At 54.8% G+C, this 16778-nt stretch overlaps 1 protein-coding gene and 1 long non-coding RNA gene across 2 annotated transcripts; both read right to left on the minus strand.

Annotated features, from left to right (window-relative positions):
• Positions 1–635: 635 nt before the first annotated feature.
• Positions 636–5004, minus strand: LOC136789640 (uncharacterized). The gene is made up of 3 exons (XR_010828447.1): positions 4722–5004; positions 1687–2687; positions 636–1101 (listed from the first exon to the last, which is right to left on the minus strand). It is a non-coding gene; the product is annotated as an uncharacterized lncRNA (long non-coding RNA).
• A 4667-nt stretch (positions 5005–9671) lies between these two features.
• On the minus strand, positions 9672–13180 carry LOC136789976 (microtubule-associated protein futsch-like). The gene is made up of 3 exons (XM_066991332.1): positions 12457–13180; positions 9775–11871; positions 9672–9689 (listed from the first exon to the last, which is right to left on the minus strand). Exons 1-3 carry the CDS (start codon positions 12655–12657, stop codon positions 9672–9674), a joined length of 2316 nt encoding a protein of 771 aa, XP_066847433.1. The 5' UTR covers positions 12658–13180.
• Between the last annotated feature and the right edge of the window lie 3598 nt (positions 13181–16778).

Here is a 16778-nt window from a genome sequence, read left to right on the forward strand (position 1 = left end):
TTCTGCAGGCCGTTGGCCGTGTTCCCAGCTTTCAGCCATTGTCTTTGCCAGGACTTCAGACACAAGGGACTGTGCTGTGTCCCGCAGTGCCGTGAAAGAGTCTGTGGGGCAGTGTGGGGCAGCCTGCCGACTCTCCTTCAAATCCTGGGGCACTGCTGTTAGGAGAGGTGGTGTTCTGTGGCCTTTGCTCCTGGGACCTCTGCACAAGGGAGGAAGCTCTGCCTCCCTCATGGCTCCCTCGTTGCAGGCTATAGCCTTGCTAATGACACTGGAGACGAAGGCCTTTACTGGGTGTTCCATGTCCTCGGCAGAGGCTGCAGGGCTGTTTTTGGCACGGTGCTGACTCTTCTTCCAATTCTGCGGCACTGCTGTGAGGAGTGGTGGTGTTATGCGGCCTTCGCTCCTGGGACGTCTGTCCAAAGGAGAAAGCCTTGCCTCGCTCATGGCTCCCTGGTTCCGGGCTACGGCATTGCTAATGGCAGTGGAGACAAAGACCTTTACTGGGTCTTCCATTTCTTCGGCAGGGGCTGCAGGGCTGCTTTTGGGCGAGTGCTGACTCTTCTTCTTCCCATTTTGGGGCACTGCTGTGGTGAGAGATGGTGTTCTGTAGCCTTTGGTCCCGGGACGTCTGCCTGAGGGAGAAAGCCTTGCCTTGCTGTTGGCTCCCTCGTTGCAGGCTAGAGCGTTTCTTATGACTGTGGAGACGAAGGACCGTACTGTGTACTCCATGTCCTCGTCAGGGGCCACAGGGCTGTGTGGGCCACATTCCCGGCTCTCTGCCCTCACTGCCTTGTCCCTGTCACCAGAGATGCACGGAAGAGGTGGCAGAAGCTCTTGGTGGCTGTGGGCCTCTGTGCCCAACGCCTTTGCCCTTCCTGCAGCTGAAGATGCAGAGGCTGTTGCTTGTAGAGGGGGCAGCTTGCAAGTGACCCTTTCAGATGACGATGTCTGTGCTGCAGGCACTTGCTTGGCTGCTGCTGCCTGAGTCGCTGCCTGCCTTGGGAAAGGCGGCACGGCTGGCAGACGGATTCTCTCTTCCTGCCGCACCCCACTGTGTGGCAGTGTCTTCGTGACTTGCAGCTTCTCCATCTGCAAGAGAAACTGAGGAGAAAGGCCGGGTTACTTTGGTCATTTCTGCCATTCCCCTCCACGGCCCCCTAATGGTGCTCCTGTGAGCTGCCCTGCAGTGGCCCCATTCATGCCCTGGCAGGGGACCACGCACAGCGGGGCTCGGCTTGCCAGGGTAATGCCCTGCCTGTCTCCGCCTGAATTGCTGCCTGCTCGTCGGAGGCTGCCAGGGCTGCCAAAGATGTTCTTCCGAACCCTCCTGGGGCTCCCGACTCCGTGTGGCAGCTGCCAGTGTGACGCACGCTCTCTGGGCACGACCGCACTGGCAGCCTGTCCGCATGGAGGGACGATGGAGGCAGCTCCTGGTTGCGGACAGCCAGGTTGAATTAGGCCACGCTGCTCTTTGTGCCTCTGGGCACAGAAATGCCAGGGCCACATGGGCTTTGGCTGTCCTGGGGGTCGGCTCTTCATGGAGAAACCCCAGGTTTGGGAATAACTGTGTCCGGGCTGGAGGTGTTCAGGGCCAGCTGGCCAGCTTGCTCCAGCACCGTTCCCATCCTGGTGCTCTCCATGCCGTCCCGTCACGCTGCTGTCCCTGTCTTGGTCCCTGAGCCTCACCTGGCGCTGCTCCTGTACGCTCTGCTGCCCTTCAGCGGGCTGGGAGTGATCCTTATTCTGCTGCTCCATGGTACGCTCCAGGTCCTCTGACCGAGAACTCCAACGGGCACCCAGGGGAGCTGCTGCCTCCTGGCAGAGCTGCTCTCCTGAGAGTGAGTGGGCAGCCCGGGGCTCGGGCCTTATAAGGGACACCGTTGCCATGGGTACCCCTCCGTGTCACAATGGCCTTTGGGTACGCCACCGCCCACGCATCACAAAGCCCCGGTGGTCGGCGGACACCCCAGGGACACCGTCTCACACGGCCCCAGCAAGGTCTGGATTGGCAGGCACCTCAGGCTCCTTCCAGCCAGTGCCCCCGGCTCAGCCCCAGGTCAGGATTTCTCAGGGGAGTCAGCTTAGCTCCCTAACTGCTCCCATCAACTGCGTGTTACCTGCTCTGCCGGGAGATGCTCTGCTCGGTCATCTGGGTAAGCTTCCTGGCTCTTTGCCTGACTCCCCACACATCAGCAGAGACCGCGCTCGAGCTTGGACACCCATCAGGCAGCCCTGGCAGTGCAGTTTGAGCAGGAGCATTAGCAGGGAATCCTCCCGTGTCCGGGCAGCCAGAGCCCTGTGGCTCTAGGCACTGTGAAGGACTCCCAGAGAAGGCGGGCACCAGGTAGCGGAGCCGGTGGAGCTGGCGGAGAGGTTGCTTGAGGCGGGCTCTGGCGGGGCTGCGAGAGGAAAGCCCTGGGCAGCCGCGGGAAGATTCCCTGCTCGTTGCTTTCAGAACAAGCCGTGGAGAAGCTTTCAGCGGCAGAGCCACAGCTGTGCCATGCTGGTGTTTAGCCCGCAGCTTCTCTGGCTGCTGAAGCAGGTCCTATGCTTCAGAGTTGTGGCTGAAACAGTGTTGGTAACACAACGGTGTCTTTGCTGGAACAGGTTGCCCAGAGAGGTTGTGGAGTCTCCATCCTTGGAGATCTTCAGAAGCAGAATCCTCGGAATTGTGCGTAAAGGCAGTCCTTTGGGGAGAAAGAAAAGGAATTGGAAAAACAACCCAAAAACTAGCGGAAAAAAAAAAAAACAAAAACAGCAATGGTTAGGTATTGTCCAATTGTCTGGCCTGAAAAGCCATTAAAAGGAACTTCACTATTTTGGCCACAATGCGGGTCTGATGAAAATTCTGGCTTTAAGTTTATATGTAAACAATAAGACTTCTTTTTCGGAGGAGGAATCAAGTTATGCTCCCTCTAATCCTAATATTGCACCGGAGGCAGCAGTAGCTGCACCAGCAAAGAAGTATATGTGTATGTGTTTGAGCCAAAGTATTGTTGTGAAGTGAGTGACTCCTCGAGCAACTCTGCCAGAGACAAAACAAAATAGTCTGGTTATTGTTCTAAGTGATATATCCTTGTAGCATGAATGAGAAGTTTAAGGAGCCTCTCTGCGTGATTGCGTGATTGTGCTGTGGGAGTGAGACGCAGCATCGCTGCGAAGCGAGCGCGGAGTTCCGATCCGTGGTTCGTTATTCTCCGTGAGGGGAACGGCCGGAGATGAACGAAGCGCATGACAGATCGAAAAGGAAGTGCTGTTTTATCCAAGTGTCGATTGGTGGTGCCCACTACGTGGGCCCGGTGGCGTATCTTGTAATCCTATTTTGTTCTTAACCATTTTGAGTGTGACAAAGAGGAAGGCAGGAGCGTTATCTAAGTAACAGTTTAGAAGTTTTTGTACAGCAGATACAACATGAGAATCCTGTAACCGGATGGCCTGTCCCGAATGGCAAGGGGTGGTACTGGCTATGCGGCAATACATCCAGGAAGGTGTTGCCCCTTGGCTGGAAGGAAGCTTGCAGCCTGGGGGCAATAATTCCAAATGTTCCTATTATTGAAGACCCACAATGCCAAAGCCCCCTTGAGACCGCACACAGAATTAAGAGGACTCCAGATAATCCTCTAGTAAACGGAAACAGGGAATTTCACTCATTGTGCAACTAGAAAATAACACTCTGCATGCAGTGCAGGCACTACAAGAGGAGGTAACAAGCTTGCCAAAAATAGTACTCCAGAACCAAATGGTATTTGATTTATTTTTAGCCTCACAGGAGAGCGTGTATTGTAATTAATGCTAGTTGTTGTATGTCTGTAGATCAAAAGGGGCGAATTTGACTGATCTCAAAAATATTTGGGAAGGAAACAAATCCTACACAGAGCGGCTCAAGATGACACTTCCTGGGGATTTAGAAACATTTGGGAGGAAGTGACTTTTGCGGTTACCTGAATGGAATTGGCTCAAACAGCTATTTGTTGGAATTCTAAAGATAATGGCACTGCGAATGTCATCCCCCGTGACATCGGAAGAAAAATATTGGGCCGTAATGTTGGAAAAAGAGAAGAGTGGGGGATGTGAAGAAGTGCAGAAACAGCAAGAGGAGTAAGAAAAGAAGAGGGGGGCATTGTGAGAAACAAAGTTGTGTTTTTGCAGTGGCAGTTGTGTTTTTGCAGTGGAAAATTCCACTAACCTTGCATATTCCAAAGAGATTGTGCAGGCATGGCAGTAGCAAAGCAGTGGGAAGTACATTAGGCAGATAAAGGGAAGGTCCCGCTGTCCCAAAATAAGGAGGGTAGCTAAGACAAACAGGATGAGCTGCGCAAAATTGGTAGAAAAAAAAATAAATCACGGGCCCTCTAGTCACGAGAGATGAAGGAAAGGAAAAGGAGAAATGAAAGGTTGGTCAAATAAAATTGTACATATATGGTATAGAAAGGCGTAAGTAGTTGTAAACTCGTAGTACTCAGCCCATGAGGAAACAGGGGAGAAGTCAGGTGTCGGGTAATAGGGAATATAAGGTTATGGTATACTTTCAGTGCGCGTTCCTGCTCGCAGGAGGCCCGCCATTGCAATTGTGAATAAAATAGCTTTACAGAAGACCCTGACTAAAAAAATATTGAGATTTTTCTCACACTGGGACGCTGTCCTGTGCCTCCCTGTGATGCTTCTGTGGGTGCTGCAAAGCTCCTTGAGGGCCTCGTGCCCACCACGCACGCTGTGCTTACCTGGCGCCCAGGAACCAAGGGAGAAGCCACTGCTCCTGTTTCCTCAGCTGCTGCGGGGCTGAGAAGATCGGTGCTGTCCTCCCTGAGAGGCTCTGCACTCAAAGGAGAAGCCACTTCTTCTTCGTCTGGTGCTGCTGCTGGACCAAGAGGGGCTTCACTGGCTTCCTCCACAGGTTGTCCAGCCCAGGGAGAAGCCGCTTCTCCTTCTTGTGCCGTTGCTCCTGGAGTGAGAGGGTCTTTGCTGACTTCGCACGCAGGGCCTCCAGCCAAAGGAGAAGCCACTTCTTTTCGTTCTTCCTTTGGTGCTGCTGCTGCAGTGAGAGGGGCTTCGCTGGCCTCCCCCACAGGGCGGTATTGTTGGTATTACAATGATAAAGGCATTGCATATCTGTCATCCCCCTGACTTGGGAAGAAAAATATTGTGCCCTAATGTTGGAAAAACTCAAGGATGGAGGATGTGTAGAAGTGCAGAAACAGCAATAGGAGTGAGAAAAGAAGAGGGGGGAATTGTGAGAACCAAAGTTGTGTTTTTGCAGTGGCAGGTGTTTTGTGCAGTGGAAATTTCACAGAATCACAGAATTGTTGGGGTTGGAAGCGACCTCGAGAGATCATCGCGTCCAACCGCCCTGCCAAAGCAGGTTCCTTAGAGCAGGCTGCCCAGGTAGGTGTCCAGATGGGCCTTGAATATCTCCAGAGAAGGACACTCCACAACCTCCCTGGGCAGCCTGTTTCAGTGCTCTGTCACCCTCACCGTGAAGAAGTCCTTTTGCATGTTGGTGCGGAACTTCCTGGGCTCCATCTTGTGGCCATTACGCCTTGTCCTGTCCCCACAAACCACTGAAAAGAGGTTGGCCAAATGCCTCTGTCTGCCACGCTTCAGGTATTTATAAACATTGATAAGATCCCAACTAATTCCACTAACCTTGGGCAGCTCCCGACCCATCCTCTGACAGCCCTGGCGGCCATTTTGCACTTCTGGTTTCCCCCTGTGCCACAAGCTGGCTGAGGCCTTGGGCTGTCCCCAGCCTGGCTGTCAGTGATGGCGGGCGGCATCTAGACCCAAGAGGCCTTTCTTTTTCTTTGTGCTGAAGGAAACCTGCTGTCTGGAGAGACAGTGCCTCTTTTCTCCAAGTACTGCAGGGTTCCATTGTAAGTGACATGGCCTCTCACTTGTGGGCCCCGTTTTTCGCATCATTTGTGAGGGGCTTCTGCATCCCCCCGGATCACTGGCTGTGGCCAGGGCTTCCCCCCAGGATGTCTGGGCAGGCCCATGCCGGTGGGCAGGCTCTGGGTGGGCCTTGTCCCCTGCAGGGGCAGGCGTCTGCCCCTGAGCCCACATCCCACGAGCAGCTCCTGCACTCGTGGCTGCCCCTGCCCGGGGCGCTGCCGCTGCTTCTGGAACCTTCCTGCAGCCTCTGGCAGCTGGCACCTGCTTGGCGGCTGCACGTTGGGCTTGGCAGCCTGGGATCTGCGGGCCGTGCCAGCCTGCAGCACGGCATTGGCAGCCTTGTTGCCCCACAGGGCCTCCAGCCCATGGAGAAGCGAATTCTTCTTCGTCTGGTGCTGCTGCTTTAGCAAGAGCGGCTTCACTGGCTTCTCCCACAGGGTCAGCAGCCCAGAGAGAATACACTTCTCCTTCTCATGGTGCAGCTTCTGCAGTGAGGGGGGCTTCAGTGGTCTCCCCCACAGGGCCTGCAGCCAAGGCAGAGGCTGAGGAGGTACAGTCTACAGGCTCTGCTGTGGGAGGAGGCACCCTGTGCCCTGTGGCTGAGGGAGCAGTTGGATGAGCTGCACACTTCATGGGGAAAGGCCTGTGAAGAGGACGCTGAAGCTGCTGATTCAGAGAGAACAGCCTCCTTGGCGTCCCACGCAGGGCCTCCAGCCGAGGGAGAAGCCACTTCTCCTTCTCGTGGTGCTGCTTCTGCACTGAGAGGGGCTTCACTGCTCTCCCCCACAGGGCCTGCAGCCAAGGCAGAGGCTGAGGGTGTACAGTCTACAGACTCTGCTGTAGACAGTACATTGCTTCTTTCTTCTTTCACCTGCTCACTGGTGGCCCTACAAGAGAGATGCTGCCTCAGTGAACAGAGAGAGAAATGCCTCTTCCTGACAGGGCGGCTCCCGATACATTCCCTGTCAGCACTGGCGGCCATTTTGAAGTTCTGTTTTCCCCCCGAGCCACAAGCTGGCTGAGGCCTTGGGCTGTCCCCAGCCTGGCTGTCAGTGATGGCGGGCTGCTTCTAGACCCAAGTGGCCTTTCTTTTACTTCGTACTGAAGGAAACCTTGCAGCGAGAGTGGCTTCGCTGGCTTCCCAAACAGGGCCTCCAGCCCAGGGAGAAGCCACTTCTTCTTCCTCTGGTGCTGCTGCTTGAGCAAGAGCGGCTTCACTGGCTTCTCCCACAAGGTCAGCAGTTCAGGGAGGATCCATGTCTCCTTCTCCTGGTGCTGCTTCTGCTGTGAGAGGGCCTTTGTTGGTCTCCCCCACAGGACCTCCAGCTAAAGCAGATGCTGAAGATTCACATTATACAGGCTCTGCTGTTAGAGGAATCACCCTGTGCCCTGTGGCCGAGGGAGCAGTTTGTGCTTTGCTCTTGGCTCCCAGGCTTATGGCTACAGCACGGCGTAGCAGTGGGTTGTACGTTAAGCAGATAAGGGGAGGGTCCCGCTGTCCCAAAATAAGGATAACTAAGATAAACAAGACAAGCAGTTGAAAATGAGTAAAAACAAAAATCACAGGCCCTCTAGTCATGAGAGATGAAGAAAAAAAAAAAACGAACAGGAGAAATTAAAGGTTGGTCAAATAAAGTTGTACATATATGGTATTGTAGTAAGCATCGCGTAGTTTGTGAAGCTGTAGTGCTCAGTCAATGAGGAAACAGGGGAGGAATCAAGCATCAGGTACTAGGGAATATAAGGTTATGATATACTTTTGCTGGGCGCTCCTGCTCACCATAGTCCTGCTGTTGCAATTGTGTATTGTATAGCTTCACAGAAGACTCTGTCTGAAAAAAATATTAAGATTTTTCTCACAGGGCACAACAAGCCCATGCAGCGCCACAGGCTGAGGGAAGAGTGGCTGCAAAGCTGCCTGTCGGAAGGGACTGTGGGGGTACTGGTCGATAGCCAGATGAGTATGAGGCAGCGGTGTGCTGAGGTGGCAAAGAAGGCCGTACCAGGATCTGGTACATCCTGTCTTGTACCAGAAATAGTGTGGCCAGGGAGGCCACAGTAGGACAAGGGAAGTGATTCTCCCCCTGTACTCAGCTCTGGTGAGGCCGCACCATGAATACCGTGTTCAGTTTTGGGCCCCTAGCTGCAAGAAGGACGGGGAGGTGCTGGAGAGTGTCCAAACAAGGGCAAGGAAGCCGGTGAAGGGTCTAGGGAGCAAGTCGTGTGAGGAGTGTTGAGGGAGCTGGGGTTACGTAGCCTAGAGAAAAGGAGGCTCGGGGGGGACCTTATCGCTCTGTACAAGGACCTCAGAGAAGGTTGTAGTGCCATGCGGGTCAGTCTCTTCTCCCAAGCAACAGGCGATAGGAGAAGAGGAAAAAGTGGCACAGGGGGAGGTTTAGGTGGGTACTAGGCAAAATGTCTTGAATTGAAGGGTTGTGAAGAATTGGAACAGGCTGCCCAGGGAAGTAGTTGAGTCACTATCCCTGGAGGTATTCGAAAGCCATCTAAATCTGGTGCCTAGGGACATGGTTCAGTGGTAGACTCGGCGGTGCTAGGATAACGGTTGGAGGTGATGATCTCTGAGGTGTTTTCCAACCTAAGCGATTCCATGATCCTGTAATTCCATGACTGTGACAGGCCCAGGGTGCCAGGTTGGCATGGCCTGCACCACTCTTTCTCCTGAGATCAACGACACGGAGAGGAGCATTGGGGGCAAAAGTCTGCCTGAGCTTTTATTCACAGCAGAAAGCAGCCGCAGCTGAGCTGAGGCTGGGGGCAGGATGTGGTGGGGCATCTGAATTCCTGGGGCGCTGTCCTGTGCCTCCCAGTGATGCTTCTGTGGGCACTGCAAAGCTTCCTGAGGGCCAGCTGCCACCTCCGAGCACCGTCCTGGTGCTGGCAGCCGGGCGCCGCTACTCTCGCTGTCCTGCGATGCAGCTGCAGCAGAAAGCCCTGCGCAGAGCCCGAAGTGCCCTCCTGAGGCGGGAGGGCCGTGGCTGGCGTGCTGGGGCTTGTGCGAGGTCAAGGATGCCTGTGGGGGACAGAGAGGTGTAGGTTAGGGCCTGAGCGGGGGCTGGGCAAGCCTTTCCCCCCCTTCAAGGCCTTTCCCAGGGAGGGGTGGCCCAGGACCAGCCAGCCCCCCGGCGCGTGGTGCTGCCAACCTACCTAGTCCTTGGTGCTGCTCGCTGCGCTGAACAGGCCCGGCCAACAGACCCTGGGACAGTGCTTGTGCCTGGGACATTGCTGGCTCATCCGCTGGCATGTCTTTGGTGCAGGAGGAGGACTGCGCTTGGCCTCCCTGCTCGGCGGCAACCTGCATGGGGAGAGCAAGAGCACAAGCAGGTGATGAGAGGGATGTCAGCCCTTGTGCCTGGGGCGTCTGGAAATGGAGAGCAGCAGACAGCTCCCCAGCACGCACACCCCACGTGCTACTTCTGCCTCTGGCTGCCCTTGGTGCCCGGTGCCCACCACTCGTGCTGTGCTTACCTGGTGCCCCGGAACCATAGCCAAGGGAGTAGCTGCTGCTCCTGCTTCATCAGCTGCTGCTGGACTGAGATCTGTGATGTCCTCCCTGAGAAGATCTGCAGTCACAGGAGAAGCCACTTCTTCTTGTGGCGCCGCTGCTGCAGTGAGAGGGGCTTCCGTGGCTTCCCCTACAGCACCTCCAGCCAAGGCAGAGGCCGAGGATGTACAGTCTACAGGCTCTGCTGTGGGAGGAGGCACGCTGGGTCCTGTGGCCGAGGGAGCAGTTGGTGCCTTGCTCGTGGCTCCCTGGCTCATGGCTACAGCATGGCGTAGGACTGCAGACACGATGATCCGGGCTGTTTCATACAGATCTTCATCACAGGCACTGGAGGCGTGTTGGGCACGTCCCTGGCTCTCAACCATCACTGCAGTGCTGTGCTCGATGGGAGTGGGACAGGCTGATGGCTTTGACTCTGGAACCCGGCATGTCAGGGGAGGCGCTCTGTTCCCCTCGTCTTCAAAAGCAGGGGCTGATGGAGGACTTGCCGGCCTGCTCTCCGCCGGTACTGTTTCAGTGAGAGGCGTGCTGTGCCTCTCTTCCCCTGGACCTTCTGCCAGGGGAGCAGCTGATGGCGCAGTGTCTGTGGGTTCCAGTGAGCCAAGAGAGGCGCTTGTTGGGGGTTCTGCTGCTTCTGCTGCAGCCTCCCTGTCCACGCTGCTGGCTGAGCTGCCCTCTTCCTGGGGAAAGGCCTGTGGGTCCTGGAAGAGGCTGGGGAACCTGGGGTTGATCCAGGAGTTGAAGATGACAATCTCTTCCCCACGTGTCTGGGGAGGCGCTCTGTAGCCCTTGTCTTCAAAAGCAGGGGCTGATGGACAACTTGCTGGCCTGCTCTCTGACGGTTGTGTTGCGGTGAGAGGCGTGCCGTGCCTCTCTTCCAGGCAAGCAGGCGATGTTTCAGTGTCCAATGAGCCAAGTGAGGCACTTGTTGGGGGTTCTGCTTCTTGTGCTGCAGCCTCCCTGTCCGCGCTCCTGGCTGAGCTGCCCTCTTCCTGGGGAAAGGCCTGTGGGTCCTGGAAGAGGCTGGGGAACCTGGGGTTGATCCAGGACTTGAAGATGACAATCTCTTCCTCTTCATCCGAACCCACAGGACCACTTTCCTTCCTGCCCCGGCCCTGGCTTTTCTCATCCTTGCCGCTCCCCTGCCTGGGTTTGATGTGTATCTGTCTCTGCTGCCCTTGCTTCTCAGCCCTGTCTGGGCTTGCTGGTGCAGGGGCTCTGCCAGCAGCCGCTTTTCCTGAACGTGCCTGGTGATGGCGCCCTGGCAGAGCAGTGGTCCACCTGCTGTCCATGTCTGTCTGGACCTGGACTGCTCTTGTTGATGTCGCTGTGCACCCCGTGTGTGCCAGGTCCTCCAGTTCTGCAGGCCGTTGGCCGTGTTCCCAGCTTTCAGCCATTGTCTTTGCCAGGACTTCAGACACAAGGGACTGTGCTGTGTCCCGCAGTGCCGTGAAAGAGTCTGTGGGGCAGTGTGGGGCAGCCTGCCGACTCTCCTTCAAATCCTGGGGCACTGCTGTTAGGAGAGGTGGTGTTCTGTGGCCTTTGCTCCTGGGACCTCTGCACAAGGGAGGAAGCTCTGCCTCCCTCATGGCTCCCTCGTTGCAGGCTATAGCCTTGCTAATGACACTGGAGACGAAGGCCTTTACTGGGTGTTCCATGTCCTCGGCAGAGGCTGCAGGGCTGTTTTTGGCACGGTGCTGACTCTTCTTCCAATTCTGCGGCACTGCTGTGAGGAGTGGTGGTGTTATGCGGCCTTCGCTCCTGGGACGTCTGTCCAAAGGAGAAAGCCTTGCCTCGCTCATGGCTCCCTGGTTCCGGGCTACGGCGTTGCTAATGGCAGTGGAGACAAAGACCTTTACTGGGTCTTCCATTTCTTCGGCAGGGGCTGCAGGGCTGCTTTTGGGCGAGTGCTGACTCTTCTTCTTCCCATTTTGGGGCACTGCTGTGGTGAGAGATGGTGTTCTGTAGCCTTTGGTCCCGGGACGTCTGCCTGAGGGAGAAAGCCTTGCCTTGCTGTTGGCTCCCTCGTTGCAGGCTAGAGCGTTTCTTATGACTGTGGAGACGAAGGACCGTACTGTGTACTCCATGTCCTCGTCAGGGGCCACAGGGCTGTGTGGGCCACGTTCCCGGCTCTCTGCCCTCACTGCCTTGTCCCTGTCACCAGAGATGCACGGAAGAGGTGGCAGAAGCTCTTGGTGGCTGTGGGCCTCTGTGCCCAACGCCTTTGCCCTTCCTGCAGCTGAAGATGCAGAGGCTGTTGCTTGTAGAGGGGGCAGCTTGCAAGTGACCCTTTCAGATGACGATGTCTGTGCTGCAGGCACTTGCTTGGCTGCTGCTGCCTGAGTCGCTGCCTGCCTTGGGAAAGGCGGCACGGCTGGCAGACGGATTCTCTCTTCCTGCCGCACCCCACTGTGTGGCAGTGTCTTCGTGACTTGCAGCTTCTCCATCTGCAAGAGAAACTGAGGAGAAAGGCCGGGTTACTTTGGTCATTTCTGCCATTCCCCTCCACGGCCCCCTAATGGTGCTCCTGTGAGCTGCCCTGCAGTGGCCCCATTCATGCCCTGGCAGGGGACCACGCACAGCGGGGCTCGGCTTGCCAGGGTAATGCCCTGCCTGTCTCCGCCTGAATTGCTGCCTGCTCGTCGGAGGCTGCCAGGGCTGCCAAAGATGTTCTTCCGAACCCTCCTGGGGCTCCCGACTCCGTGTGGCAGCTGCCAGTGTGACGCACGCTCTCTGGGCACGACCGCACTGGCAGCCTGTCCACATGGAGGGACGATGGAGGCAGCTCCTGGTTGCGGACAGCCAGGTTGAATTAGGCCACGCTGCTCTTTGTGCCTCTGGGCACAGAAATGCCAGGGCCACATGGGCTTTGGCTGTCCTGGGGGTCGGCTCTTCATGGAGAAACCCCAGGTTTGGGAATAACTGTGTCCGGGCTGGAGGTGTTCAGGGCCAGCTGGCCAGCTTGCTCCAGCACCGTTCCCATCCTGGTGCTCTCCGTGCCGTCCCGTCACGCTGCTGTCCCTGTCTTGGTCCCTGAGCCTCACCTGGCGCTGCTCCTGTACGCTCTGCTGCCCTTCAGCGGGCTGGGAGTGATCCTTATTCTGCTGCTCCATGGTACGCTCCAGGTCCTCTGACCGAGAACTCCAACGGGCACCCAGGGGAGCTGCTGCCTCCTGGCAGAGCTGCTCTCCTGAGAGTGAGTGGGCAGCCCGGGGCTCGGGCCTTATAAGGGACACCGTTGCCATGGGTACCCCTCCGTGTCACAATGGCCTTTGGGTACGCCACCGCCCACGCATCACAAAGCCCCGGTGGTCGGCGGACACCCCAGGGACACCGTCTCACACGGCCCCAGCAAGGTCTGGATTGGCAGGCACCTCAGGCTCCTTCCAGCCAGTGCCCCCGGCTCAGCCCCAGGTCAGGATTTCTCAGGGGAGTCAGCTTAGCTCCCTAACTGCTCCCATCAGCTGCGCGTTACCTGCTCTGCCGGGAGATGCTCTGCTCGGTCATCTGGGTAAGCTTCCTGGCTCTTTGCCTGACTCCCCACACATCAGCAGAGACCGCGCTCGAGCTTGGACACCCATCAGGCAGCCCTGGCAGTGCAGTTTGAGCAGGAGCATTAGCAGGGAATCCTCCCGTGTCCGGGCAGCCAGAGCCCTGTGGCTCTAGGCACTGTGAAGGACTCCCAGAGAAGGCGGGCACCAGGTAGCGGAGCCGGTGGAGCTGGCGGAGAGGTTGCTTGAGGCGGGCTCTGGCGGGGCTGCGAGAGGAAAGCCCTGGGCAGCCGCGGGAAGATTCCCTGCTCGTTGCTTTCAGAACAAGCCGTGGAGAAGCTTTCAGCGGCAGAGCCACAGCTGTGCCATGCTGGTGTTTAGCCCGCAGCTTCTCTGGCTGCTGAAGCAGGTCCTATGCTTCAGAGTTGTGGCTGAAACAGTGTTGGTAACACAACGGTGTCTTTGCTGGAACAGGTTGCCCAGAGAGGTTGTGGAGTCTCCATCCTTGGAGATCTTCAGAAGCAGAATCCTTGGAATTGTGCGTAAAGGCAGTCCTTTGGGGAGAAAGAAAAGGAATTGGAAAAACAACCCAAAAACTAGCGAAAAAAAAAAAAAAACCAGCAATGGTTAGGTATTGTCCAATTGTCTGGCCTGAAAAGCCATTAAAAGGAACTTCACTATTTTGGCCACAATGCGGGTCTGATGAAAATTCTGGCTTTAAGTTTATATGTAAACAATAAGACTTCTTTTTCGGAGGAGGAATCAAGTTATGCTCCCTCTAATCCTAATATTGCACCGGAGGCAGCAGTAGCTGCACCAGCAAAGAAGTATATGTGTATGTGTTTGAGCCAAAGTATTGTTGTGAAGTGAGTGACTCCTCGAGCAACTCGGCCAGAGACGATACAAAATAGTCTGGTTATTGTTCTAAGTGATATATCCTTGTAGCATGAATGAGAAGTTTAAGGGGCCTCTCTGCATGATTGCGTGATTGTGCTGTGGGAGTGAGACGCAGCATCGCTGTGAAGCGTGGTTCTGTATTCTCCGTGAGGGGAACGGCCGGAGATGAACGAAGCGCATGACAGATCGAAAAGGAAGTGTGTTTTATCCAAGTGTCGATTGGTGGTGCCCACTACGTGGGCCCGGTGGCGTATCTTGTAATCCTATTTTGTTCTTAACCATTTTGAGTGTGACAAAGAGGAAGGCAGGAGCGTTATCTAAGTAACAGTTTAGAAGTTTTTGTACAGCAGATACAACATGAGAATCCTGTAACCGGATGGCCTGTCCCGAATGGCAAGGGGTGGTACTGGCTATGCGGCAATACATCCAGGAAGGTGTTGCCCCTTGGCTGGAAGGAAGCTTGCAGCCTGGGGGCAATAATTCCAAATGTTCCTATTATTGAAGACCCACAATGCCAAAGCCCCCTTGAGACCGCACGCAGAATTAAGAGGACTCCAGATAATCCTCTAGTAAACTGAAACAGGGAATTTCACTCATTGTGCAACTAGAAAATAACACTCTGCATGCAGTGCAGGCACTACAAGAGGAGGTAACAAGCTTGCCAAAAATAGTACTCCAGAACCAAATGGTATTTGATTTACTTTTAGCCTCACAGGAGAGCGTGTATTGTAATTAATGCTAGTTGTTGTATGTCTGTAGATCAAAAGGGGCGAATTTGACTGATCTCAAAAATATTTGGGAAGGAAACAAATCCTACACAGAGCGGCTCAAGATGACACTTCCTGGGGATTTAGAAACATTTGGGAGGAAGTGACTTTTGCGGTTACCTGAATGGAATTGGCTCAAACAGCTATTTGTTGGAATTCTAAAGATAATGGCACTGCGAATGTCATCCCCCGTGACATCGGAAGAAAAATATTGGGCCGTAATGTTGGAAAAAGAGAAGAGTGGGGGATGTGAAGAAGTGCAGAAACAGCAAGAGGAGTAAGAAAAGAAGAGGGGGGCATTGTGAGAAACAAAGTTGTGTTTTTGCAGCGGCAGGTGCTTTTGCAGTGGAAAATTCCACTAACCTTGCATATTCCAAAGAGATTGTGCAGGCATGGCAGTAGCAAAGCAGTGGGAAGTACATTAGGCAGATAAAGGGAAGGTCCCGCTGTCCCAAAATAAGGAGGGTAGCTAAGACAAACAGGATGAGCTGCGCAAAATTGGTAGAAAAAAAAATAAATCACGGGCCCTCTAGTCACGAGAGATGAAGGAAAGGAAAAGGAGAAATGAAAGGTTGGTCAAATAAAATTGTACATATATGGTATAGAAAGGCGTAAGTAGTTGTAAACCCGTAGTACTCAGCCCATGAGGAAACAGGGGAGAAGTCAGGTGTCGGGTAATAGGGAATATAAGGTTATGGTATACTTTCAGTGCGCGCTCCTGCTCGCAGGAGGCCCGCCATTGCAATTGTGAATAAAATAGCTTTACAGAAGACCCTGACTAAAAAAATATTGAGATTTTTCTCACACTGGGACGCTGTCCTGTGCCTCCCTGTGATGCTTCTGTGGGTGCTGCAAAGCTCCCTGAGGGCCTTGTGCCCACCACGCATGCTGTGCTTACCTGGCGCCCAGGAACCAAGGGAGAAGCCACTGCTCCTGTTTCCTCAGCTGCTGCGGGGCTGAGAAGATCGGTGCTGTCCTCCCTGAGAGGCTCTGCACTCAAAGGAGAAGCCACTTCTTCTTCGTCTGGTGCTGCTGCTGGACCAAGAGGGGCTTCACTGGCTTCCTCCACAGGTTGTCCAGCCCAGAGAGAAGCCGCTTCTCCTTCTTGTGCCGTTGCTCCTGGAGTGAGAGGGTCTTTGCTGCCTTCGCACGCAGGGCCTCCAGCCAAAGGAGAAGCCACTTCTTTTTGTTCTTCCTTTGGTGCTGCTGCTGCAGTGAGAGGGGCTTTGCTGGCCTCCCCCACAGGGCGGTATTGTTGGTATTACAATGATAAAGGCATTGCATATCTGTCATCTGCCGTGCGCCGAGAGGCGCACGCTCTCTGGGCACGACCGCACTGGCATCCTGTCCGCATGGAGGGACGATGGAGGCAGCTCCTGGTTGCGGACAGCCAGGTTGAATTAGGCCACGCTGCTCTTTGTGCCTCTGGGCACAGAAATGCCAGGGCCCTGTGGGCTTTGGCTGTCCTGGGGGTCGGCTCTTCATGGAGAAACCCCAGGTTTGGTAATAACTGTGTCCGGGCTGGAGGTGTTCAGGGCCAGCTGGCCAGCTTGCTCCAGAACCGTTCTCCTCATCCTGGTGCTCTCCGTGCCGTCCCGTCATGCTGCTGTCCCTGTCTTGGTCCCTGAGCCTCACCTGGCGCTGCTCCTGTACGCTCTGCTGCTGGAACAGGTTGTATTTGCTGGAACTGGTTGCCCAGAGAGGTTGTGGAGTCTCCATCCTTGGAGATCTTCAGAAGTTGAAGTCCCTGGAATTGTGTGTAAAGGCAGTCCTTTGGGGAGGAAGAAAAGGAATTGGAAAAACAACCCAAAAACTAGGGAAAAAGGAAAAAAAAAAAAAAAAGCAATGGTTAGATATTGTCCAATTGTCTGGCCTGAAAAGCCATTAAAAGGAACTTCACTATTTTGGCCACAATGCGGGTCTGATGGAAATTCCAGCTTTAAGTTTATATGTAAACAATAAGACTCCTTTTTCAGAAGAGGAATCAAGCTATGCTCCCTCTAATCCTAATATCGCACCGGAGGCAGCAGTAGCTGCTCCATCAAGGGAGACGGGGACTGCAGTTGACACTGTACCTGGAGAAGGAGCGCACTCGAGGCTCTGCTAAGAATTAGAACAATGCAGAAAAGATATTGAGAATTTTGCCCTCCCTGATACTAAATGTGCTAACACTAACTGTGTATCCTCTTAGGGATGTTCCAGTGGGATAAG

The sequence above is a fragment of the Anser cygnoides genome, chromosome 1, assembly GCF_040182565.1.
Source record: "Anser cygnoides isolate HZ-2024a breed goose chromosome 1, Taihu_goose_T2T_genome, whole genome shotgun sequence".
Classification (NCBI taxonomy): Eukaryota; Metazoa; Chordata; class Aves; order Anseriformes; family Anatidae; genus Anser; species Anser cygnoides.